Below are 25,722 nucleotides of genomic sequence, written 5' to 3'. Positions count from 1 at the left end.
GTCTGAATTTTAATCATGCGAACTGTTCAGTTGTCTTATCTCAATGTTATTTATACTTTACCTTAAATACAACATAATTAAAGTATTCATACTCAAATTCACTGAAAATACAAAGGACGTGACACAGCAAAGTGAGACATCCTTTTTGCTACACACATCTCTCTGGATGATCTTGTTTCCATCATGTAGTTTATTAAGACACTGATGATAATATAATACTCCATAAACTATGTCTGACTTCCTGTTTTCTAAACTTTATCTGGTTTATGAGGGATGATAAAAACTGATAATAAAAAAAGCCTGTGCCTGTTCACTCTGCAAAGCAGTTTGTCTCCTCAACTCTTCCCCCTCATTTTATCAGCGTATATAGTTATGTAAGTACAGTATATGGTACTGTTTGAAATGTTTTATTTCTGTTTTAATTCTATTCTAATTTAAATCATCGTATGTTATATGTGTGTGCAGCACAAACGGGCTCCAGATGTCATTTCACTGTGCTTTTTTGCAAAATTACAATTATTGAATCTCAACAACTGATAAAACTCAACACAGTTGATGTATTTTATTGTTAAGTCTTTGGTGGCTCGTGCTATGAATAAAGTTGATTAATATTATTATCATTATTTATATATATGCATATACACAAACACACACACACATATATATTTATTGTATATGTCATGCTTTTATTTGCAAAAAGACTCATCAAAATAGATTTTGCAGCAGATGACATAATTGTTCTAACCGGATATCCAGACATTACAGTCATTTGATTGACAGCTCATTTGATCAGATAATAATTTATCTGTCCACTCTAAAGCCTACAACAGCCTATGAGTGATCATGTAGACAAGAGACCCAAGCTCTCCATTCTCTCCTGTCCTGTACCACTGAAAGATGTATCATGTTGTCAATGAGATTTATGTAGTTTTACACATTTTGCTATTTTAGTAGGCTGTTTTTCCACATAAACAATTGTTTTTTACCATTCAATATTGATGTAGTGTAAATATGGAAATAAAGAACTTTACACTGTTACTCTCAGGCAGGGATATTTAAAGATTATTAAATGGCATTTTCTTTGACAGCCGCCTGAATCTTTTTTTAGAAAAATTGAACTTGGACCATGTAGGACTATATGCAGTATAACCACTGAGTTTTCCATCTAACAGGGGCAGTTACAGGTCATCTGTCAGCTTATTTTTGAAATGAAAAATAAAGGTGAGAAAATAAATAATAAAGTGTGTTAAAAATTCCAAGAATAAAAACTGATTATGGCCAATGGAGCACAGAACCAAGTAAACAAATACATGTTGTGTATTAAAAATATCTGCCTGCAAAATGTATTTGAGTAGAATTATTAAGTAGACTCTGTATTAAGTAGAATGTGACTGAATCAGAGATGGACTCTGGGAGTGTCTTCACACTGAAATTATACTCAGAACTTAAACCAGGAAATAAGAGTGTACAAGGGAAGTGCAGCCAACGGACGGATAAACACTCTCACACAGTGAGGACACACAGGTGCTTCTGCAGAGACTCTGATCAGCCGAGCGAGGATGAAGATGAAGCTGGTTCATGCTCTTCTGGCGATGGCAGTGATATCAGCACTAGAGAATGTAGCAACGACTGCACAAAGAACTACGCCCTCTACTCCAAAACCAACAACACCAGGTGAGCACACATTTTTCTTTTTAAATAAGAAAAACATAAATGACTTCTTGGTGAAATGCAGCTTATATAAACAAAAACCAACCACACTTCTAGACAGAGGATCTCACATAGTAACATGTCCAGAAAGGAAAAACAACGGAGAGACAGCAGGTTTAACATAGGTGTATCACAGACACATATCTCTGGAGACTGATTTACAGTGAGGGAGTTTGTTATTGTTCTCACCTCTTTGCCAACATTTTATTTTTTACTTTGTTACCACCTCTGCTGAGTAGAGCGTACTCACGGTACACAGTTACAGTTTTTCTCGATTGTTTACACACATTTTCTGAAAGCATGCCTCATGCTCTCAGAACTCTACACACAAATCAAAAATCACACACACAATGGGCAAAACCCCTCAATTCCCCTGCAAAATTAAACTTTACATTCAAAAAAATGTTATTTCTTCTCAAAATGGTATTTTGTTTTCAAATGACACACACAAACCATCAAATGAATAGACATTTATAAGAACCAGTTGAACACTGATGTGCTCAATGTAAAACACTATGATGAATGGAAAACACTTATTCATTCATCATAATGACTTAGGCCTTTTTTGTTCAGTTACACTTACTACAGTCAGTACATACATAAGTGTGATGTAAAATATTTGAGAATATTGTTTTTATACTCAGAACACACAAATACACGGTAACAGATATATTTTATTTTTCCCACAAAAACAATGTACACAGTGTACATATCAACCAACACAAAGTTTATATACAACAATATACGGTCTACCTACAAAACAACAGAAGAATTTACTGTACACAGTTACAGTAAAAAAATAAAATAAAAAAATAAAAAACTGCAGCATGCTCTCCTCTGTTTCAGTCTGGCCACAGCACCTCATCCACATCACAAGCAATGTTTTCCCTGGCCAAGCAGCAAGAGAAACATCACCTAGCATGGTGAATCCAGCCATGAAAGCACCAACTGCTATATATCCACATGCATCTTCCATAGCTTGGAGAAGGGGTATACACATTTGTGGATTTGTGGATTTTGGTCATACACTTTACAAAAAATTCTCAATAGGATTGAGGAATGGAGAATATGGAGGGAGATAAAGCGTGGTTGGGCAGTGAACCAGTTACGAACCAGAGCAGCCCAGTGGAAACTTACGTTGTCCCAAATGACAATGTACCTGAGCTGCTCTGGTGGAATGAGTGTGTTGTGTAGGGTGTCCAGGTGTTTGACCATGTGATGAGTCAGTGTGCATAGTAGGGCAATTCACTTTAGAATTTTGAATGACAGAGTGTTCTTTGTGAAAGCAAGAGATTTTCTTCATGAAAATTGTGCCAAATGCATAGAATTGTGTGTAGTGTTTTGAAAAAAGTGTGTTTTAGAACTGCAATTTGAGTGTAAAGCAGGAATTGTGCTTCTAGTTTAGCAGAATTGGTTCAGGGGGTTGGTGCATGAGTTACATGTTGTGGTCATTGTGTCTCAAGTACCAGTTTTTGTGTGTAAACAATTGAGAAAAACTGTAAAGTTTTACAATTCCTCAAAAGCACTTCATAAATGCTCGGACTGGGCAGCAAAATCAATATTTTTGACCAAGTACCTAGAGATTTGTATTGCAACGGTACTGCAGCAAGGAGATTTTTTGATATATAAACATCAGTATGTAACAACGAGAAGAAAGCTAAGGTGGGCCCTAATGCAGACTCATGGAGGCAGGATCGGGGGAACAAAAGGCATGCTTTATTTAACCCGAAGCTGAATGCAAACAAAGGGAGCTAAGACACAAACTAGTAAAACAAAAAACAACAAAAAAGGGGAAAAGGGCAGAGTAGCAAATCAACATAAAAGTTGATACCAAACAGAAATCAAAATCCAAAACGAGAGACTGGGGACACAAGAGGAAACACAAGGAACTTGAGAGGGACATCACACAAACACCAACAACGAACTGACAAGTGCATGGGGAACAAAGGCTTGAATACACAAAACACACTGATAAGGGGACGAGGAGCAGGTGAGGAGAGAGAACAGGGAAGTAGTAAGGTGAGATAACGAGGGAAAGGCACAGAGGAGGAATAACACTGGCAGACAGAGGGAGACAAAAAGGGGAAAACATAGGGAAGAGCACAGGAGACACTGAAATAAGGGATAAAAAATAAGTATAAAGTAAAATGACCTATTTTAACTGTAAACAGTCTTTTACAGCATTTATAGAACTCCAAAAACACATCAGGGAGACACACTGTTAAACTGGGTGACATGTCCCTGCATTATCATGAACATGCACTCATATTTGTTTTGATTCAGTCCCACATTGACTGCTGCCACAGGAGCACCAAATGTGTATTAATCCACTGCAGAAAACAGTCCCCAACTAATGTTCTATTCTCTAATGTTACAGTGATGTTCTAAAAAAAAAAAAGACAGGAGCAAGCTGTTTTATAAGAATTACTCAGCATTTAAAAAAAATTAAAACTATGAACTTACGATGTGTTTTTCAAACTTTTACCTACTCAGGCAGGAGGCAGAGTAGAGAAGTCAGAGAGTATTCAAATGGACCAACATGTTGCTGTTTTTTGGTCATTTAGAGATTTGTTGAAAATAAAAAAAATCTAGTACGTCATGAAACTTCTACCTAAATAATGTTACAAGACAATTCACTCTAATTAACACAGTAGGTTATTGTGTTGTATATTTAACCATGGACTGGGTTAATACTCACTTCTCATTGGCTAAATCTAATTAAATCTAAAGAACTCTTCAACTAGTTCCAGTGAAGCAATGAGCTGTAGCCTGTATATTAAATGAGCAGCATTGGCATCAAATGGCTTCAGATACCTCAGTGTTTGAAAAAAAAAAAGGAAAATAAATCTGTGTATCTTATTTAAAGCACTGTTTGTGGTCCATTGGTGCATCATCCTCTGAACACCACAAGATGGCGCCTGTCTGTCACACACAAGCTTCAAGAGGAAGCCTTCACTGTCCAGAATTGAAGCGATCATCTCACATACTATTCACTACTTCAACTTGCTACTTCAGGCTGTGGCCGACAATACGGACTATATTCTTTGTGTTCTTTGTCCAAATCTTGATATTGATTAAGGGACAGTCGCATAGCTGGTTAGCTAGTCCTTTACGTTGTCACAGAGACAGAGTTAATGATTAAATGTCATAATCAAAATTAAGCACATAAAACCCTGAAACATTTATAGGATGCATAAGTAAAAACATTTTCGTATATATGCTGACATCTCTCCCTCTCTCTTTCTGCAGGACCTCATGGACTAAATTTGGACGGGAAGATGTTCACTTTGTCTCGTTATAGCGGAGGAATTTCATTCTATCCACCCTCTCGGCCTTCCACTCCTTCCTACACCACCAGTCCCTACTACACCACCAGCCCTCCCTACACCAGAAAGCATCCCTACACCACCACCGGGCATCCCTACACCACCCCCCAGACTCCATACACAACCACCAAGCGCCCCTACACCCCAACCACAGCTCCTTCTGCTAGAGGTAAGTCTTTTCACAGACTAGCTTTCATAACCAAACAGACACTTAAAGTCAGGATATGAAATCCAAAATGTTGCTGCTATGAGATGATATGGTAAATTATATCATTTTGATTCTTGTATGTGAAAGAAGCAGAACAGGATTCATTAGTGTTCCCCGGCAAAAGGCTAGAATTATGTTCTTCATTATGTTCTCCAGATTGAAGTAATAAATGAAGAGAAGTCAAATTTTTCTCAGTCTTACCCCTTCTGGTCAGAATACACCAAATGCAATACTTTAAAATTATAGTAAAAATTATTATTTAATATATAAGGATAGTCTACCAGAGAAGACTTAACAGGCACCTTTTTACATTGGTTTCAATTGGCTATCTCTGACATTTCATCCAATCGGATAGAAACCATAGGTCGTTCAGGTGTTTAGCTGTGGATGTGTGTACAGAACATTTGCATGACCTTAACATACTTAATCTATACTGAGGCTGGATTCAGATCAAATCAGCTGTGAAAATTCAGGACTTCCCATTCCCATTCCCAGTACTTCCCATTTTAATGAGAGTATCCTTTTCTAACTGTGGCTGCGCTGGCCACAGGGTTCTGAGATGAAAACAAATGCAGCCAGCTGCAGCATTTCACTCCACCAGAGTGAACAAATGATTCTATCAAGATTTTTATGACACAAGGTGATAGGAACACTACCCTTACTATTCAGAAGGGGCCACCAGAAGCAACACAAGATTAAAGTACCCTTAGCTGCTTTACGTGTACAGTGTCTCTGGAAAATATTCACATTGAACGTATGTACCAGATATTTACAATATATTTTTATTCATATTCTTAAACAATAAAACAACTGTGTGAATGTTTTTTTTCTTTGTCAACTAAAATAGTTGATCACTTATGTCCACTGTTCCCTGCAGGTGTGTCGGTGTGTCTGCGTTACCTCACCGACTTTGTAAAAATAAGTAACCCAAGAATCTTCACACTCAGTCGAGCCAGCACCTCTCTGCCGGTGAACATCGATCGATTTGGTGGTTGTACACTAAACTTTAACTCATACAGTTACAACACACTGTACTTGACACCTAGCATAAGATTCTGGTCAAACATTGGACCGGACATCTGGAACAGAGTCTGCCTCACCTTGGACTCCATGAAGAATGTGGCTCAGGTGTTTAGCGGCTCCAACATCAGCATCAGGAAGGTGATGACCTTAAGGGTGAGACCAGAGGAGTTCACACTGAACCAACAAATGAATCCTGCAATGTTAAATGTCTGAAAATGACTTTGACTACAGGTGTACAGACAGTTTAGTGTCCTTAATCTTCATCTTGTCTCTAATATATGTTTGCTGTGTGTGTCCTTGTGTGTTTGTCCATGTGTTCCCAGTATGACCCGTATGTCTGGTCAGGTGAGCCTGTGATTGAATTTGAAGGTTTTGACGGTCAGGTGACAGACGTCCAGATGTGGGATTATCCTCTCAGCTATAGAGAAGTCTTCAAGTACATGACCAGTGGTGTCTACGGGTATGTGTGTGTGTGTGTGTTTGAGGTTTGAAATAGTGGTACAAACAATTAAAGTATCTCTTTGCCTTAAAAACTAATTATAAAGACGACACAGCCAGCAGTCGCATTGGTGACATTGAGATCTAGATTTGAAAAATAAACAAATAAAAGCAGTAAATGACGGTGAGAAAATCACATGAGAGGAATTAATGATGAGAGAATAATGACTGACACGATAAACCACCATGTTATTTTACCATTGAATATAATTTCCTATATACATTATTATAATAGTATTTATTACTATTTGTTTTTTTTATTTCAGGCCGTACCGTGGCTCAGTCCTCACCTGGTCCTCCATTAGCTACACTCCCAGTGGAAACACACTGTTGGAGGACGTCTATGAGTGGCAGGCGAAACAGCAGATCAGCGGCAGGAGGAGAGGCCATCAACCAAAGGGAGGGAGGAAGAACAGAAAGTTTGTTAATGTGGAGAAAGACAGGAAGAAATAAGAGATCAGCTTGTATGAAACATACCACGTGTGTGAAAAGCTGTATGATCTGCTCTTCATCTTCAGCTGTGATTTCCTCAACAACAATGATCATTTTAGCATTTATCCAATCAATAATTAATCATTAATGAAATTGAAACATTGCTGATTTAATAAACGTATGCGATTATATTTCCAGAATTACATTTTATAACATCTTTGACTTTATATTGTTATTTTCAGTCTAGTCGTTTCCTAAAGTTTAGGGCCAAAACCCCCAATGTTCCAAGAAACAGTTTGTGACATTATAACCTGTGTTAAGCTGTTATTAAATGAAAATGGATATCTCACTCTTTAGGGGTAGAAATAATATATCACCAAGCTCATTTGACCGATTTTGTTCAGGTCAGTTTAAAGATTTTTTTGGTAACAAAGCTTTACTGTTCACATAGTAGCACAGCAACCTTCAGTGCTTCTGATGGTTGTGAAAGTCCTTTGTGATGCATATCTTTTGAAAAAGGTGGCTGGGGCTATGAATAAAGGTTATTATGATTAATAATAAGAAGAAGAAAAAGAAGAATATATGAGCTTCTATGTCTGCCCTAGAGCCTACAGCAGCCACTGAGTGATCATGTAGTCATAAGACTGAGCCACTTACACACCAGCCTCTGGATGATTGACAAATTAACCTTGATACCTTTAATAAAAGTCAACATGGTTGTTGTGGCTTTTTTTAAAGACCCGCTGTCTTCTTTCTCACCTCTCCTGAGCCACTTACACACCAGCCTTCAGATAATATATGTATCATGTCATCAATGAGATTTCAAATCTAGTAACATTTAATTTATATCAGTTTTTAAAACCCCAAACTTGGAAATTATGCAGGTTTATTTACTTTTATGCATTTTGCTATTTGAATAGGCTGTTTTAGGCTGTTTGCCACCTAAGCACTTGTTTTTGACTCTTTTATATGCATAACATTAGCATAGATATGGAAATACAGTGCTATTATGAGTTTTTGTGATAGTGATATTAAATTTGAACTTGCACTCTGCAAGTCTATATGAACTGGAACCAGTGTGTTTTCCATCTAACAGAGGCAGTTACAGGTCATCTGCAGGCTTAATTCTGCATTAAAAAGTTTGTTCGACCTATTACAGATAAATGACAAAGGCACTGACAGAGCTTCTTAAAACTTGTGGGGGAAAAAAACAGACCATGCATGTACTCCAAATGGTTCAACAACAGCTTTGAATTTACTTTGGGCTGGACTGGGATAATTCCAAAATAAAAATCCAGGATTAAGAACAGGTTCTGGTCAATGGAGCACAGAACCAAGTAAATATATACATTGTTTAGGAGTACAGCAAGAATTCACAAGAGTGAATGTAAAAAACTTGACTGCAATTGAGCTTAAACAACATTTGTGGGAGAGAAAAGGAGACTATGACCGAATCAGAGACGGACTGGAGGAGTTTCTTCACACTGAAATGAAACTTAAAACTTAAAGCAGGAAATAAGAGTGTATGAAGGAAGTGCAACCAGCCGATGGATAAACACTCTGACACGGTGAGGACACACAGTTGCTTCTGCAGAGACTCTGATCAGCCGAGCGAGGACGAAGATGAAGCTGGTTCATGCTTTTCTGATGATGGCAGCGATTTCAACAACAACAAGTTGGAGGACACCAGGTGAGCACACACACCAAAATGAATTTAAAATATTTTTTTTCTAATCAAATAAACATAAATGACTTCCTGGTGAAAAGCAGCTTATATAAACAACACCCACCACACTTTTAAGTCAGAGGAACTCACACAGTAACGTCTGTGTGTGTGTGTGTGTGTGTGTGTGCGCGCGCTAGAAAAACAGGTCAGGCGTTTCAAAGTAAAAACCTCCAATTTTTTTCTTGATGAGACATTACTTGTCTCCCAGTTCAGGGCTTCATACAGCTCAGTATATTTTAATATGGACAAGTGCATCATTCAGCCTGACATTTGTTACAGAATTAACAGTAGACAAACATATCAAAGCAACAGAGAGACTAACACACCGCGTACCACAGACACATACCTCTGGAGATTGATTTACAGTGAGGGAGATTGTTATTGTTCTCACCTGTTTGTCAGCTGTTTTTCTTACAAAGTATTTTTTACTTTGTTACCACCTCTGCTGAGTAGAGTGTAATCACAATACACGATACATTTGTGGATATTTTGACAACTCCTCAAAAGCACTTCAAAAATTCTTGGACTGGTACCTACTAAAAATCAGTAATGCTGATATAATAACTAATAGGATAAAGGCAAGTATTAGAACAAGTAGAACAGTCTGGTAAGTTCAGAAAATGACATCAATTTGCTGTATGCCGCTTTTAAAACCAGGAAACGACAACACTTAAGCCATATCATGATGTAATGATATCCAAAATCTAAGACGATGTACAGGATAGTCTAAAATCACTATAGTGATATGATAACAATATATGGCCAAGCCCAAATTTTGCATTGTTATCTATTATTTTACAGTTCACTAACTAGCCCAAGCCTGCGTGCAACCAAAACCCTCGAACCCCCAGACACCAGTGAACCATGTTTGTTTTCCAGAGTGCAGAGTGTCTCCTCTCATATCACTGATTTCACTCATTTTCTTCTGTTTGCCTGGTTTTTGATTGGTTTTGGAAATGTAGTAAAAAACAATATTTGGGATAGAAAATAAGTATGAAGTGAAATACCCTATTTAAAAGATATTCCAAAAAGTGATTTTGTTACAGTAGGAAGAGTCAATGTAATCTGTGACTTCTGCTCAGGGATAGTGATGACATAGCACAAACACAAAACCATCAGAAACAAATGAAACCATTTTACTTCCACTTTATAATGTTTGTGTTGCAAGCCAGTTTGGCCACAATGTCGCAGTTTGACTGACATGCCTTTGTGTCGACGTTTGTATCATTTTCAGTTAAAGCAGAAGATTATTTCGCATACACTAACTGCAAATCAGTCTTTTACAGCATTTATAGAGCTCCAAAAACACATCAGTGAGCCACACTGTTACGCTTGGTGGCTTGTCCCTGCATTATCATAAACACGCACTCTGGTTTTTTTGGTCATTTTGAGATTTGTTGAAAATAACAAAAATGTAGTATGTCACCAAACTTCTACTTAAATAATGTTACAAGACAATTCACTCTGATTAACGCAGCAGGCTATTGTGTTGTATATCATACCATGGACTGAGTTAAAACTCAATTCTCATTATCTGCAGGCTGACATTATTAAATCTGATGAAATCTAAAGAACTCCTTGACTAGTTCCAGTGAAGCAATGAGCTGTAACCTGTATCTTAAATGAGCAGCATTGGCATCAAATGGCTTCAGACACCTCAGTGTAAGAAAGAAGAAAAAAAATCAATCTGTAAATCTGTGTATCTTATTTAAAGCACCGTTTGTTGTCCATTGGTGCATCATCCTCTGAACACCACAAGATGGCATCTATCTGTCACACACAAGCTTCAAGAGGAAGCCTACACTGTACTTCTGAACTGAAGCGATCATCTCACATACTATTCAATACTTCAACTTGCTACTTCAGGCTGCGGCCGACAATATGGACTATATACTGTGTGTTCTTTGTGCAAATCTTATGTTCTTTTTTTAAAAAACAGTGGCATAGCTGACTTGCTAGCCAGTCTTGTTGTTAAACATAATGTCTAATTATATTTACTGTTGCACAACATCAGCATCAGGAAGGTGATACCTTATGCATATATCCTGATGCATAATTAAAAACATTTTTTTATATATGCTGACATCTCTCTCTCTCTCTTTCTGCAGCACCTCGTGGACTAAATTTAAATGGGAAGATGTTCACTTTGTCTCTTAATAGAGGAGGAATTTCATTCTATCCTCCCTCTTGGCCTTCCACTCCTTCCTCCACCACCAGTCCCTACTACACCAACACCCCTCCCTACACCAGAAAGCATCCCTACACCACCACCCAGCATTACCCCACCACCTCCAAGCATCCCTACACCACCACCCAGCATTACCCCACCACCACCAAGCGTCCCTACATCACCACCAGGTATCCCTACACCACCACCCAGCATTACCCCACCACCACCACGCATCCCTACACCACCACCAGGCATCCCTACACCAGGCATCCCTACACCACCAGCACAGCACCTTCTGCTAGAGGTAAGTCTTTTCACACACTAGCCTTCATAACTAAACACAAACACAATGTCAGGATACGAAATCCAAAATGTTTCTGCTGTAAGATAATATAATTTGGATTCTTGTGTGGGAAACAGGCAGAACAGGAACAGATTTCATCAGTGTTCCCCAGTCAAAAGGCTAGAATTATGTTCTCCAGACTAAAACTGCATTTAGTGAATTCTGACCACAAAGGAGCAGATAGATGGAGAGTAATTTATACATATGAATTTAAGTTAGTCATTTTTTATTACACTTGCCTTACTTAACATGTGTTAGCTTCTATGCTGGGCAGAGATCATCAGTGTTGGGGTAACACACTACAAAAGTAAGGAGTTACAGTATTATTTTAAGCAGTGATTAAGTAATATGACAGTGTGGTTGTTGTTTAGTTTTTGTTTAGTTTAGTTTTGTTGGCTTGTCTTGTTTTGTTTTTGTCTGTGATGCTTTTGTTGTTGTCATGTGTTATTGTTGGTTGTGTGTTTATTGTTGTTTATTGTTTGTCTTTATCATTTGTGAAAATAAAATAAAAACATGGGGAAAAAACACACAAAAAAAGATTCTGATGTTTTTTCATAGTTATGTTCAGACAAATGAAGCCCTTGTTTAAAGGGGCTCCGTGGAACTGAACCCTGATACCAGCTGCTTTACAAATTATCCCTTTTTATTCATATACTTAAACAACAAAACAACTGTGTTCATGAGTTTTTCTTCTTTGTCAACTAAAATAGTTGATTACTTATGTCCACTGATCCCTGCAGGTGTGTCGGTGTGTCTGCGTTACCTCACCGACTTTGTACAAATAAGTAACCCCAGATTCTTCAAACTCAGTCCATCCAGCACCCCTCTGCAGGTGAACATCGACCGATTGGGTGGTTGTACACTAAACTTTGACCCATTCAGTTACAACACAATGTACTTGACACCTAGCATAAGGTTCTGGTCAAACATTGGACCGGACATCTGGAGCAGAGTCTGCCTCACCTTGGACTCCATGAAGAATGTGGCTCAGGTGTTTAGTGGCTCCAACATCAGCATCAGGAAGGTGATACCTAATCAGGTGAGAACAGAGGAGTTCACACTGAACCAACAAATGAATCCTGCAATGTTAAATGTCTGAAAATGACTTTGACTACAGGTCTACAAACAGTTTAGTGTCTTTAATCTTCATCATGTCTCTTATATATATCTACTGTGTGTGTCCGCCTGTGTGTGTCCGTGTGTTCCCAGTATGTCTGGTCAGGTGAGCCTGTGATTGAATTTGAAGGTTTTGACGGTCAGGTGACAGACGTCCAGATGTGGGATTATCCTCTCAGCTATAGAGAAGTCTTCAAGTACATGACCAGCGGTGTCTATGGGTATGTGTGTGTGTGTTTGAGGTTTAAAATCGTTGTACAAACATTTAAAGTATCCATTTGCCATAAAAAACTAATTATAAAGACGACACAGTCAGCAGTCACATTAGTGATACAGAGGTCTAGATTTGAAAAATAAACAAATAAAAGCAGTAAACGACGGTGACAAAATCACATGAGAGGAATTAATGATGAGAGAATAATGACTGACACGATAAACCACCATGTTATTTTACCATTAAATGTAATTTCCTATATATATTATTATTATCATAGTATTTATAAATATTTGTTTTTTTTATTTTAGGCTGTACCGCGGCTCTGTCCTCACCTGGTCCTCCATCAGCTACACTCCCAAAGGAAATACACTGTTGGAGGACGTCTATGAGTGGCAGACGAAACAGAAAATCATCGGCAGGAGGAGAGGCCGTCAACCAGAGGGAGGGAGGAAGAACAGAAAGTTTGTTAATGTGGAGGAAAGAGAAAAGGGAAAAAGAGATCAGCTTGTATGAAACATACAGCATGTGTGAAAAGCTGTATGATCTGTTCTTCATCTTCAGCTGTGATTTCCTCAACAAGAATTGATTTATCCAATCAATGATTAATCATTAATGACATTGAAACAGTATGTGATTATATTTCCAGAATGAACTTTTAAAAAAATCTTTGACTTTATATTGTTATTTTCAGTGTAGTTGTTTCCTGAAGTTTAGGCCAAAACCCCCAATGTGCCAACAACAGTTTGTGACATTATAACGTGTGTTAAGCTGTTATTAAATGAAGATGGATATCTCACTCTTTAGGGGTAGAAATAATATATCACCCAACTGATATGACCGATATCGTTCAGCTCAGTTTAAAGATTTGTAGTAACAAAGCTTTACTGTTCACATTGTAGCACGGCAACCTTCAGTGCTGATTCTGATAGTCCTGCAAGTCCTTTGTGATGCATATAATTTGAGAAAGGTGGCTTGGACTATGAATAAAGTTTATTATGATGATGATTAATAAGAAGAAGAAGAAAAAGAAGACTATATTTGAGCTTCTATGTCTGCCCTAGAGCCTTCAACAGCCAATGAGTGATCATGTAGACATAAGACTGAGCCACTTACACACCAGCCTCTGGATGATTGATAGATTAACCTTGATAACTTTAATAAAAGTCAACATGGTTGTTGTGGCTTTTTGCAAAGACCCGCTGTCTTCTTTCTCACCTCTCCTGAGCCACTTACACACCAGCCTTCAGATAATAGATGTCTCATGTCATCAATGAGATTTCAAATCCAGTAACATTTAATTCATATCAGTTTTTAAAACTCCAAACTTGGAAATTATGCAGGTTTATGTAGTTTTATGCATTTTGCTATTTGAATAGGCTGTTCTATGCTGTGATTGCCACCAAAGCACTTGTTTTTGGCTAATTTATGTGCATGACACTAGCATAAATATGGAAATACAGTGCTATTATGAGTTTTTGTGATAGTGATATTAAATTGGAACTTGCACTATGTAAGTCTGTATGAAGTGGAACCAGTGTGTTTTCCAGCTAACAGAGGGAGTTACATGTCATCTGCAGGCTTATTATTGCATTGAAAAAGTTTTGGCTAGACAATTTGTAAAAGACAAACAAATGGTTTTATTTTAACAGCTATTCTAACAGCTAGCTGAAAAGCTAACCAGCTGCTCACTACAGTACAAGACTTAGCTAACATTAGCTACCGTTACAGGCTAAAATATAAAAATGTGAACCTGTATTATTCTGGATTCTTGTAGTCTATTTGTTTCAGTTTGTTTTCCACTTAAAAACTGTGGCATGAAGATGCTATGAAGTGCAGTTAGCTACTCTTCAAAAAAAAAAATTCCCAAATATTCAAAATGTCGGCTGTGTGAATTTATTATAATACTGTCAAAGCAAAACAATGTCACGAAAGACAACCAGCAGTGAATATAATCCAAAAAAGCTTCAAGTTACAATAAATTTAACATAAGAATGTGATAACAATTTTTGAATTCGCTTACAAAAACCCAGATAAAATAAATAATTTAGTTTGTTCAAACTCTTACAGATAAATGACAAAGGCACTGACAGAGCTTCTTAAAACAAACCATGCTTGCACTCCAAATGGTTCAACAACAGCTTTGAATTTACTTTGAGCCAGACTGTCATAGGTGATTAAGGGCAACTTAACATAAGAGTCCAGGAATAAGAAAAAGAAATTCTTAAGTACCTCAAAACTGTAAAAATATGAAAGTACAGTACAAGAGTGAATGTAAAAGACTAGATTGTTATTGTGCAACACTGGTGGGAGAGCAAAGGGCAGTGTGACTGAATCAGGGACAGACTGGGGGAGTGTCTTTACACAGAAATGAAACCTAATGCGCCTGCTCATGCCTAAACCAAGAAGTGAGTGTAAGAAGAAAGTGCAGCCAGCAGAGGGATAAACACTCTCACACAGTGAGGACACACAGGCGCTTCTGCAGAGACTCTGATCGGCCGAGTGAGGATAAAGATGAAGCTGGTTCATGCTCTTCTGGTGGTGGCAGTGATGTCAGCACCGGTGAACATGGAATTGACAATGAAAAGTTGGACGACACCAGGTGAGCAAACACGCCAAAATGAACTCACACTGTGTAGCAAAGTGTATTGTGTATTGTAAAACTTTTTTTTTCAGGTTTTGAGCTTGTGAGTTAAAATGACAACTGGTTTGTGTTATTTCTGCCTCTCTCTTTCTGCAGGACCTCAAGGAGTTAATTTAAAGGGGAAGATGTTCACTTTGTCTCAGTCGGGAGGAAGAATTTCATTCTATCCACCCTATTTTTACCCCACACCTTGGCCTTCCACTCCTTACTACACCACTACCGACATACCCACCACCACTTCCTATCCCTGGACCACAGCACCTACTATGAGAAGTAAGTCTAACCGCAAACTAGCCTTCATAACCAAACAGAAACACAAAATCAGGATATGAAATCAATGTATTTTAATGTACACATTTGCTCTCAGGTGTATTTCTCCTGTTAAGACGTGCTGCCACAAGATGATATAATTTAGATTCTAGATCACTTAGAATATCTGAACCCTGATACCGGCTGCATTACAAGTTTATTTATTACTCTCTTAACTAGAAATGGTCAATCATTTATGTCCACTGATCCCTGCAGGTGTGTCGGTGTGTCTGCGTTACCTCACCGACTTTGTAGAAGAAAGTTACCCCAGAATCTTCACACTCAGTCCATCCAGCACCCCTCTGCAAATGACCACCGATCAACTCGGTGGTTATACACTAAACTTTAACTCATATGGTTACACAATGTACCTGAAACCTAGCATAAGATTGTGGTCAAACATTGGACCGGACATCTGGAGCAGAGTCTGCCTCACCGTGGACTCCATGAAGAATGTGGCCCAGGTGTTTAGCGGCTCCAACATCAGCATCAGGAAGGTGATGCCTTATCAGGTGAGAAAAGAGGAGTGCACACTGAAGCAACAGATGAATCCTGCAATGTTCCATGTCTGAAAATGACTTTGACTACAGGTCTACAAACAGTTTAGTGTCTTTAATCTTCATCATGTCTCTAATATATATCTACTGTGTGTGCCTGTGTGTGTCCATGTGTTCCCAGTATGGCAAGTATGTCTGGTCAGGTGAGCCTGTGATTGAATTTGAAGGTTTTGACGGTCAGGTGACAGACGTCCAGATGTGGGATTATCCTCTCAGCTATAGAGAAGTCTTCAAGTACATGACCAGCGGTGTCTACGGGTATGTGTGTGTGTTTGAGGTTTGAAACTGTTGTACAATCAATTAAAGTATCCATTTGCCATAAAAAACTAATTATAAAGACGACACTGCCAGCAGGCGCTATAGTGACATTGAGATCTAGATTTGAAAAATAAACAAATAAAAGCAGTAAATGACGGTGAGAAAATCGCATGAGAGGAATTAATGACGAGAGAATAATGACTGACACGATAAACCACCATGTTACTTTACCATTAAATGTCCTATATACATTATTATAAAAGTATTTATAACTATTTGTCTTTTTTTTTTAGGCCATACAGTGGCTCCATCCTCACCTGGTCCTCCATCAGCTACACTCCCAGAGGAAACACACTGTTGGAGGACGTCTATGAGTGGCAGGCGAAACAGCAGATCAGCGGCAGGAGGAGAGGCCGTCAACCAAAGGGAGGGAGGAAGAACAGAAAGTTTGTTAATGTGGAGGAAAGAGAGGAAGGAATAAGAGATCAGCTTTAATGAAACATACAGCGTGTGTGTGAAAAGCTGTGTCTTCATCGTGATTTCCTCAACAAGAATAATCATTTGAGCATTTATCCAATCAATTATTAATCATTAATGAAATTCAAACATTGCTGATAAGATAAACCTGTGTGATTCAGTGTTTCCCACACATTGACTAATTTGTGGCGTCATTTTTAATTAGCATTAATAAGCTTTACTGCTCTAAAGGAGTTTGTAACTTCCTGGAAAACAATTAAAAATGTTGACGACTCACTCTGCTCTCACGGGACTTATAGTCATTTTCATATAATAAACACTTACTTTACTTTATGATGCAGCCATGGATGTATAGAAAGAAAAACGTTGCCAGAGGAGTGTTTCGTTAGACGGCAGGCCTCACAGATTATTGCATAAAAACACAACTTTATTCACTGATTTTGGGTGAAAATATTTGCTAGTTTTCCCTCTCCTGCCCTCAGGCTGCTCACCAGTAAGAAACCTTAGACAGATAGCTTTACTTGTTACTAAAGTTTTTACAGGAAAACACGTAACTATGCCAAACAACTAGAATTCTATTAGCAGTTTCATGGGAATTTTAAGACATGATGACATATCAACGTTACATCGAAACGTCTTCTGAAGTTTTAATACCTGTTCAGTTTAGTTAACGGTTCACTCAAATTAGACACAATCATGTAATCCACAGTGAGAAAAAAACAAACAAACAAACAACCGAATTATTAAAATTGAAGCCGGCTGTACAATGACATGAAAAAAGTCGAACCACCATTGTTGAAGTAAAGTCCGCGGTCAGGCTGAATAATTAAACAAATACAACCGAGTACTTCACCAAATCTTAAATGTAGACAAACATGAAAAATCCTCACAAATTCTAACAGCAGCTTATTTTGATAATTTGGTTGGAAGCTAGAAAAATACAAAAATACAAAAAAAAGCGTAGGCTGCATTTTGGCGAGAGTTTTGCTTTAACCCTCTGGAGTCGACGATCACACCGGCGTGATCAAATCACATGACTGCTTAAAGGCGACGCAGCATAAAAACAAAGTCACATTGAGCATCCATCGAAAGTGAAAGTATGAAGATATGATAATATACATTTGATAAAATATCATATTTTATCAAATGTATATTATCATATCTTTGTACCTTCACGTTTTTACTTGGTCTATCGACATCAGACAAAAACTAGCATGTACTTTCAAGCCAGCACTTTTGATGGAAGGTGACGACAATGCTCAATGTGTCTTTGTTTTTATGCTGCGTAAGCGTGCACAAAAATGCGTGAGATTGGATGCGGCGGGCGCAATATTTTCGTCCTTTTTCGTCATATGACCAAATGGAAAAAAAATTCCTTTATGGCAATTGGAGGTTGATTTGAGGTTCTTGAGATTAAATCAGATAATCCTGAGTGAAATTTGGTTCATGAATTCCAGTGTCATATATAGCAGGATATGGTGCACTACGGTGCTAGTCCCATAGGTGGCAGCAATGTAACTTTTGGATGCCGGCTGCCGTAAAACTCCGAAGAAGAAGAAGATGAAGAAGACGAAGTAGAGGCGGGAGAGATTTTGAGTTAATTTTGGAAAGATTTGGAGTGTTTGAGGTCGAAAAATGAAGCGAACACTGGAAGTGCATCAAGCCATGACGTTGTTTTTTCAACTGGAAGACGGTCGGAGCATTTCATCGTCGGAGTCTGATGGCGGTGATGACATGTCTTTTACTAGTGACGACGAGAGGTAAGAACAACTTCTTATGAACCTTATTGCTTTTGCTTATTACTGTCTTTGTAAACTCTCTTTTTACAGGGGTTATTGTCGTGTACATGTACAGAGATGATGAGCAGTCTTGCTTTTGTTTTACTCATTACTCTCTTTGTGAACTATCTTTTTACATGGGTTTTACGTGGATGCTCATTATGGGAAATGTTGGGTCTCAATAAATGTGTCTAAATAACATAAAGAGGAGAGTCTAGACCTACTCTATATGGAAAATATCTTGAGATAACTTCTGTTGTGAATTAGAACTATATAAATCAAATTGAATTGATTTTCATGTACATTTACAGAGGATATGAGCAGCCTGGAACATCTCATATTTCACCCTCAGCAGCGAGCACACGGAGGGGGCGTCAGAATCAGGAGGGGTGAGACAAACTTCTTATGAAAATGTGTTGCTTTTGTTTTGCATATTAGTCTTTCCAAACTTTGTGAACTATTCTTTTACATGTGTTATTGTCATGTACATTTACAGAGATGCTGAGCAGCGTGGAACATTTCGCATTACGACCCAAACGGCGAGCACACGGAGGGGGAATCAAGCCAGGTCAAGATCTCCACAAGCTCAGTCAGCACAGCCGCACCACAGCGCTGAGCCCTGGAAAACAGAGGATGATCCAGATACTGCCGCACAAATCAATAGATTCATGCCCCGCAGAACACCTGGAGTCCAGGTGAACATCTGTCCAACACAGTCACCAATAGAGCTTTTCCAGCTGTATTTCTCCGCTGACACAGTGAGGACACTCTGCAAAAACACCAACAAGCAAGCAGCAAAAAATCAGGAAATGGGCAAGAAATGGGCAGACGTGCAAGTTGAGGAACTCTATACATTCTTTGGTCTCCTCATATACACAGCATTGGTGTCGCTGCCAAGTCTCCAGGACTACTGGAAACAGAACCACATCTTGTCTGTGCCGTTTCCTGCCACTGTCATGACAAGAGACCGATTCAGGGCATTGCTGTGGAACATCCACCTCAGTGATCCAGAGGAGGATGTCAGAAACGACATGAAGAAGGGAACACCACAGCATGACAAGCTGTTCAGAATCAAGCCTCTCATTGATGACATTCGCAATACCTGCCAGGCTCATTACCACCCGAGGAAGGAATTGGCAGTCGACAAGAGAAAGGTGGCAACTAAGGCGAACACTCGCATGATCCAGTATTTGAGGGACAAACCAACGAAATGTGGGATCAAGCTTTTCGCGTTGGCTGATTCAAGCAATGGCTACACCATCAATTTCAACGTGTACATTGGCAAGTCTCACACACACTCTGTGCATGGACTGTTTCATGATGCGGTCATGGACCTCATTCAGCCATCATATCTTGGGACTGGATACCATGTTTATATGGACAATTTCTATACCAGTCCCCAGCTGTTCCATGAGTTGGCCAGCATGAAGTTTGGGGCAAGCGGTACCTACAGGGACAACAGGAAAGGGTGTCAAAGTGGGAGAGCAAATGCCCTCACCAGGAAGTCAGAAAGAGACACCGTGAGATGGATCAAAGAGGAACCCCTGGTCTTTGAGCTGGGCCAGGGGAGAGTGAAGAGTGAAGATGGAGACGGGGCAGTGAAAGACATTCCCTGCCCCGTCCCCATCATTGCCTACAATAATACCTCGGGTGGGGATGACCAATCAGACCAGCTCATCCAGTATCACTCAACACACCGCAGAACTGCTCGCTGGTATCGTACCCTGTTCCTGCACTTTGTGGACATTGCAACAACAAATGCCTACATCCTGCACTGTGAGATCAGCAACACACAACAGGTACAGCACATGACACACAAGGACTTCCTGACTGAACTGGTGTCTCAGCTGTGTGGAGTGCAGAAGACAGGAGTTCCCAGCAACAGGAGCACTGAACATGTTCCCGTTGCCATTGCCACTGCCACTGACGCCAGAGAGAAGGCCACACAAGGCCGCAGGATCTGCCAACGCTGCCAGCAAGTGGACAAAAAAAGGAACCTCACACCGTGGAAGTGCAAGTGCTGTGATGTAGCCCTCTGTGTCATCGTTGACAGGAACTGTTTTGAGGAGTGGCACAGATAAAAAAACAGAAAAAACAACAACAAAACCCCCCCAAAAAACCTATTGTCACACCTGCTTTTTGTTGTAAATAGTTGCATATAGCTTGATTTTATCTCAATTTTAACTTTTATATTTGCAACCTTTAAAATGCTTCATTGAGCATGTTTGTGTTTTTGACAGTAAAAAACCCTTAAAGGTCCCATATTATGGTAATTTCTGCCTCTTAACATGGTTCCTTGAAGTCTAAATGGAATGTTAGTAACATGCTTTGGTCGAAATAAGCTAAAGGATTAAGCACAGCAGGGTTCTTGAAACACCAGTTTCACAGCCCTGCTCCAGGTGGCCTGTTTCAGTGCCTTTCCCTTTAAATGCTAATGAGCTACTGCGCGCCGCCCACGGTACCGCCCACCTCTTCCTGCCTGCGGGAGACGTGAGGACGGCATCATGTGACCATGGCAACAGCGGAGTTTCAGGAAGTAATGGCCGCTGGACAACAGACTGCGGTCGGACCCAGAACAAAAGGCTCCAGAAGAAAGTAAGCAGCCAAGAATGAACATTGATGTTTCTCAGTGGTTAGTAGTTAAGTTTTTTTTACCTCGACATTACTTTTATGGAACTGCAGACTAACGAAAGTCTTACGAGCTTACTGGCCGTCTGCCCCGCATAGTTACAGATAACAGCCCCCTTCTCCTGCCTCCAGTGTTTACATCATAAAGCTAGCCAAACCTCGGCTGGTGTTTACTGCTGTCCAGTTGTTGTAACGCGGATGCAATTTAGCAATAGCCGTTACAAGACAAAGCGTAACCCCATATTATTATTTACCTTTATGTAGCCAGGTAAGTTGATTGAGAACCTGTTATTATTTGCAGTGACGACCTGTAATTAGCTACTGCCAGCAATTTTCAACAACTGTAGTTTTCAGTAAGCCAGTTGCCTCCCATCACCTCTCTAACAGTAGAATTGTTTTTTAACCAGTTACAACGGTTTATAAACTTTAGTTATGTTACCAAAGAAACAATGCGACGTGATTAGCGATTATAGTTTACAATGAATAATAAAAATTCTGCATAAAAGCAGGTGTTCCTGTGGCAACTGTGTACAAATGTCTACAGAACCTGAGAATATCTGCTGCATGGAAATACCACAATTAAGTGTGAACACTGGGCAAACATGGTTGTCATTTTGCAGTCTCTTTTCTCTAATCTATTGTCACTCACTTACCTTTCATAATTTCTAGGTTACACGAAGACTACAGCAGCTTCCTGAGCCACCATCGTGCATGGTGGACCCTCCTGGCCTGTAACCTGTCTGCCTGAATGTATCTGCACTGCAGAATGCACTTTACATTTATCGGACAGACTATGGACCTTTGCGTCTGAGGGGAATAGTGCAGTAAGCTTTTGGTCCCATAAATACTATTCATTTATCGCAAAAGTGTTATGATGAAAAGTACATAACTGATTCCTCTATCTTACATTGCTTATAGTTTATCTTTTACTTATTACCATGAAAATTACTTATCAAACAATGAAAACACAGAACAGTTAGGAAAGATGTTTTATTGTAAGAAACATCTGTAAACATGTGTTGACATGAATGAAATAATAACAAGAAGAAAATAAATATCTGAAGTGAAACAGTTTGACTTTATATATTAACTTAAATATCAATATGAAAATAATAACAAAGAAAGTATCTAGTTGCCATAGGTGTAAACATTCAGTGCTGACTTTATATTGAATTGTGTTCAGCCAATATAGCCTACAGAAGCTTTGTAAGCTGGTGCTGGGGCTCTCTGGCGTGGAGAGTGAGAGTTGTGCTGCCTGTCTGCGTGGTCTGAGAGATCTTCAGGGATTATAAGTTTCAGCAACTCGTTTACATGGGGCAGGGTCCTGGAAAACCTTCTTGAAGATCAGGTCCAACAGTGCATCACCGCAGTCTGCAGTGCAATAAACAAAAATGTATGTTTACAGGAAAATTGCAGTAGAACCAAAAAGCCTTGTGCTGCAGTGTTGTAAAGTGTATCTTATTACTTAATTACTTCTTATTTATACATTCTTATTATTATTTATTTTGAAAACATCTTAAAAGAATTCAGATTTTAAGTGCTTGTGTTTGTTTTCAACCTTTTGTGTGATGCCTGTGTGTCCATGTTTATTTTAATTTGAGAAGTTCAAATAAAAGATTGTAAAACTTACAGAATGTCATGCATGTCTTCACGGGTTTGGCTCTGCACTCTCCCTTCCTGGACTTTGGAAAGCTCAGTTTGAAAAGAGGATCTCCTGATGATGTGGTGGTTGTCCTCTATCAGCATTCTCATTGTAATGCAGTGCAGCCAGGTAGTGTCTTGAACAGTAAAAAGACAATAAAACATAAAACAATTGCAAGAAATGGGCAAATGTTCTCAACAAGTAATCACAGGAGTAACACATGACAGCACTGTTACAGTATAATTCAAACACTAAAGGCTGCATCGCGTTACGTTACTCTAACCTGACCTCTTTATTTCTGTAACGAGTGATCTAACATTTCCAAACCTGTGATCAGATTAAAGTTATTTATTCAAGTCACTGTGCATTACAATTATTTTTATCATTTTCCTTAGTAAAAATATATATTCTTGCTTTCTTCTTGCGTCTCGGGGAGTGATGTCACGTACGTCTCAAGTCACGTTTTTACCATGAGGATAACTCATGTGTAACACCACGCAGCAACACAAAAATGGAGGGAGGAGAGAGATGCGCGTTTTCTAGCTGGAAATATGGTCATTATTTTGAGTTATTAAAATAAAAAAAATCAGGATTACTTGGTCAAGGGCCCAGCCCAGCCCAGCCTGTCCCGGCCGGGGATAGCGGCGGGGTCGGGCTGGGGCAGATAATCAAACGTTAAACTCTGTGTAGCATTCAGCAGTACACTCGTTTTGCCCCGGCCTATGACAACATATTCCAACTTAGAAAACGTTTTCAAATGCATTATTTCACAAAATCCTGAAAACTTAGACCCGGTGGAGGGTGTGTGTATACCGCTTTACCGACCGGGTCTCTGGGTTTGCATGTGGAGACTGTTGATCGAGAACTAGAAGCTCGCGGTTAGCATTAGCTGGTACTATGTGACGCTGCTTGGTTAGTTCGTGTAAAATTGCTAAATAACACAGCTAAATACTTGCACATGCAGACATTTACCTAGGACGCGCATTACATAATGTGCAAGATCAGAAATGTAATACACAGAGTGATACTGCTGTAGCACTAACTTGTGTGGTCAGAGAAGCTAACGTTAGCGGTTAGCCGCTAACCATACCTTGTTCTCAATAGTAAAACACACAGTACATCAGGCACGAGTTCAGCCTTATCTACAGGAACACACAGCACATTATTTGTATACTTACATGTCCTTGGTCTGCAAGTATTCCTTTGAGTAGAAGTTAGCCGACTACTCCTGCCTTGTACTGGCTCAAGTTGGTGAAACAGTCAGCGTCAAAGTGGTTCGCACACACGAACAGATTTTTGCCAACTTCAGCTGGGACATTGGCCTCAAAAATAAATTCAATCCATGCTGCTCTTTTGTCCTCTGTAGCTGGGAGACGATGGAGTGTTTTGTGCTGGTCCTTGCAAACAACAACAGCGCACTTCTCCTTGAGCTTGGACATGGTGATTTCAATAGCGTAATGGCGGATCTCCCAGACGGTAGCTGTACCTGGTGGGTGGAGACACCGTGCGGTGAAGGGAGGGGCAGTGGGGTAGCCATATGCAAATGAGCTGCCGTCGACGTCGACAGCAGCAGGAAATTTGACTGGTGTATCTGGAAACTGCAGGCAGGACCCCTTTAGATATCTGTATCTCACTCAAAAAAGCAAGGATTGTCTTTTTTCAAAGTTTCTAGGTGTGTGGCAGCACCATAGACCCACAATAACAACCCAAATCCCAGATAAAGTCAGTTTTTCATAATATGGGACCTTTAATTTTCCAAATCCGATTTTATGTTTTTTTGTGTGTTTTTGGGTCCAATATGTTAATACAGTATGTTAAAGTGACACAATAATTGTCAGATCATAAAGGTAAGGTTGTGCTGAACAAAAGATATCAAACATTGGCATGCTAAACATTTTTTTAATGTGGTATTTAAAGGCAAAATCAAAAGTAGTCAGAAACGGCCAAAATAGCCCAAGACTCCCTAAGGGTTAATGAGTTTGAGGCCTAGGGAGAAACCAGCCCCTCCCTTCGGTGAGCCTGGGACTGGAGCCCGCAGTCAAACCCAGAACACTCGAGGAAACAAAAACTTCAGGACTTCCTGACTCCCAGACAAAGCAGGCTGAACATCTTCATACAGCTGGATCCACACAAGTGAGAATGAGTTGGTGTCTAAATTCTGACTTCTATTTTACAATCTGAAGAGAATTGAGATTAGGGTCTCGTTAGGATTAAAAATTACTCCCCTAATATTTAATATATAAAAGCCGACCCATAATTTCACCATCTGCCCACAGTCACATAACCTTATTACTTAACTCACACTAGTCTTTACATTTTCTGGTATCTGTTGTTGTTCGTCTAAAATTGTCATTTAATTTATTTTACCCTGAATTATTTAGATAAACATATATAACCATCAGTCGTTGTCTGGAATTTAATTTTAATGTGGAGAACCGATGGATCTGTGTAAAGAAATCACTGCTTCAGAATATGAGATTGAATATAGATTTTGAAATTGAATAAGTTTATTTGAAATTGATTTGAACTGTTAAAGCTAAACTTGTACAGCCGGAGTTATTTCCCTCCTGATTTGTCAAATAGATAAAACAACGGAGGTGGTGCCCCATTTACGAGTGTATAATTAAGTTTAAGTTTAAGCTTACAATTTAAGAATCTGTGTA

At 39.1% G+C, this 25,722-nt stretch overlaps 4 protein-coding genes across 5 annotated transcripts; all 4 read left to right on the top strand.

The window, feature by feature from the left end:
- Positions 1-1,372: 1,372 nt before the first annotated feature.
- Positions 1,373-6,480, top strand: LOC115582851 (soluble scavenger receptor cysteine-rich domain-containing protein SSC5D-like). Its single transcript, XM_030419071.1, has 3 exons — positions 1,373-1,674; positions 4,960-5,205; positions 6,122-6,480. Exons 1-3 carry the CDS (start codon positions 1,560-1,562, stop codon positions 6,478-6,480), a joined length of 720 nt encoding a protein of 239 aa, XP_030274931.1. The 5' UTR covers positions 1,373-1,559.
- A 2,259-nt stretch (positions 6,481-8,739) lies between these two features.
- On the top strand, positions 8,740-13,962 carry LOC115584140 (uncharacterized). The gene is made up of 5 exons (XM_030421569.1): positions 8,740-8,887; positions 11,032-11,397; positions 12,177-12,475; positions 12,646-12,773; positions 13,078-13,962. Exons 1-5 carry the CDS (start codon positions 8,821-8,823, stop codon positions 13,280-13,282), a joined length of 1,065 nt encoding a protein of 354 aa, XP_030277429.1. The 5' UTR covers positions 8,740-8,820; the 3' UTR covers positions 13,283-13,962.
- Positions 13,963-15,033: 1,071 nt separating this feature from the next.
- Positions 15,034-17,287, top strand: LOC115584141 (uncharacterized). 2 transcript variants are annotated; one of them, XM_030421571.1, is made up of 5 exons: positions 15,034-15,368; positions 15,507-15,683; positions 15,936-16,231; positions 16,407-16,534; positions 16,828-17,287. In XM_030421571.1, the coding sequence occupies exons 1-5, from the start codon at positions 15,281-15,283 to the stop codon at positions 17,027-17,029; spliced, it is 891 nt and encodes a 296-aa protein (XP_030277431.1). In that variant the 5' UTR covers positions 15,034-15,280; the 3' UTR covers positions 17,030-17,287. The 2 variants fall into 2 exon arrangements, with proteins under 2 accessions (XP_030277431.1, XP_030277430.1); XM_030421570.1 differs by having other exon boundaries at positions 15,036-15,368; positions 16,398-16,534.
- A 911-nt stretch (positions 17,288-18,198) lies between these two features.
- Positions 18,199-21,092, top strand: LOC115584139 (piggyBac transposable element-derived protein 4-like). Its single transcript, XM_030421568.1, has 3 exons — positions 18,199-18,771; positions 19,101-19,178; positions 19,286-21,092. The coding sequence occupies exons 1-3, from the start codon at positions 18,647-18,649 to the stop codon at positions 20,868-20,870; spliced, it is 1,788 nt and encodes a 595-aa protein (XP_030277428.1). The 5' UTR covers positions 18,199-18,646; the 3' UTR covers positions 20,871-21,092.
- Positions 21,093-25,722: the final 4,630 nt, after the last annotated feature.

Source organism: Sparus aurata, chromosome 6 (genome assembly GCF_900880675.1).
Source record: "Sparus aurata chromosome 6, fSpaAur1.1, whole genome shotgun sequence".
NCBI lineage: Eukaryota > Metazoa > Chordata > Actinopteri > Spariformes > Sparidae > Sparus > Sparus aurata.
This window is presented reverse-complemented; position numbering and strand designations above follow the sequence as displayed.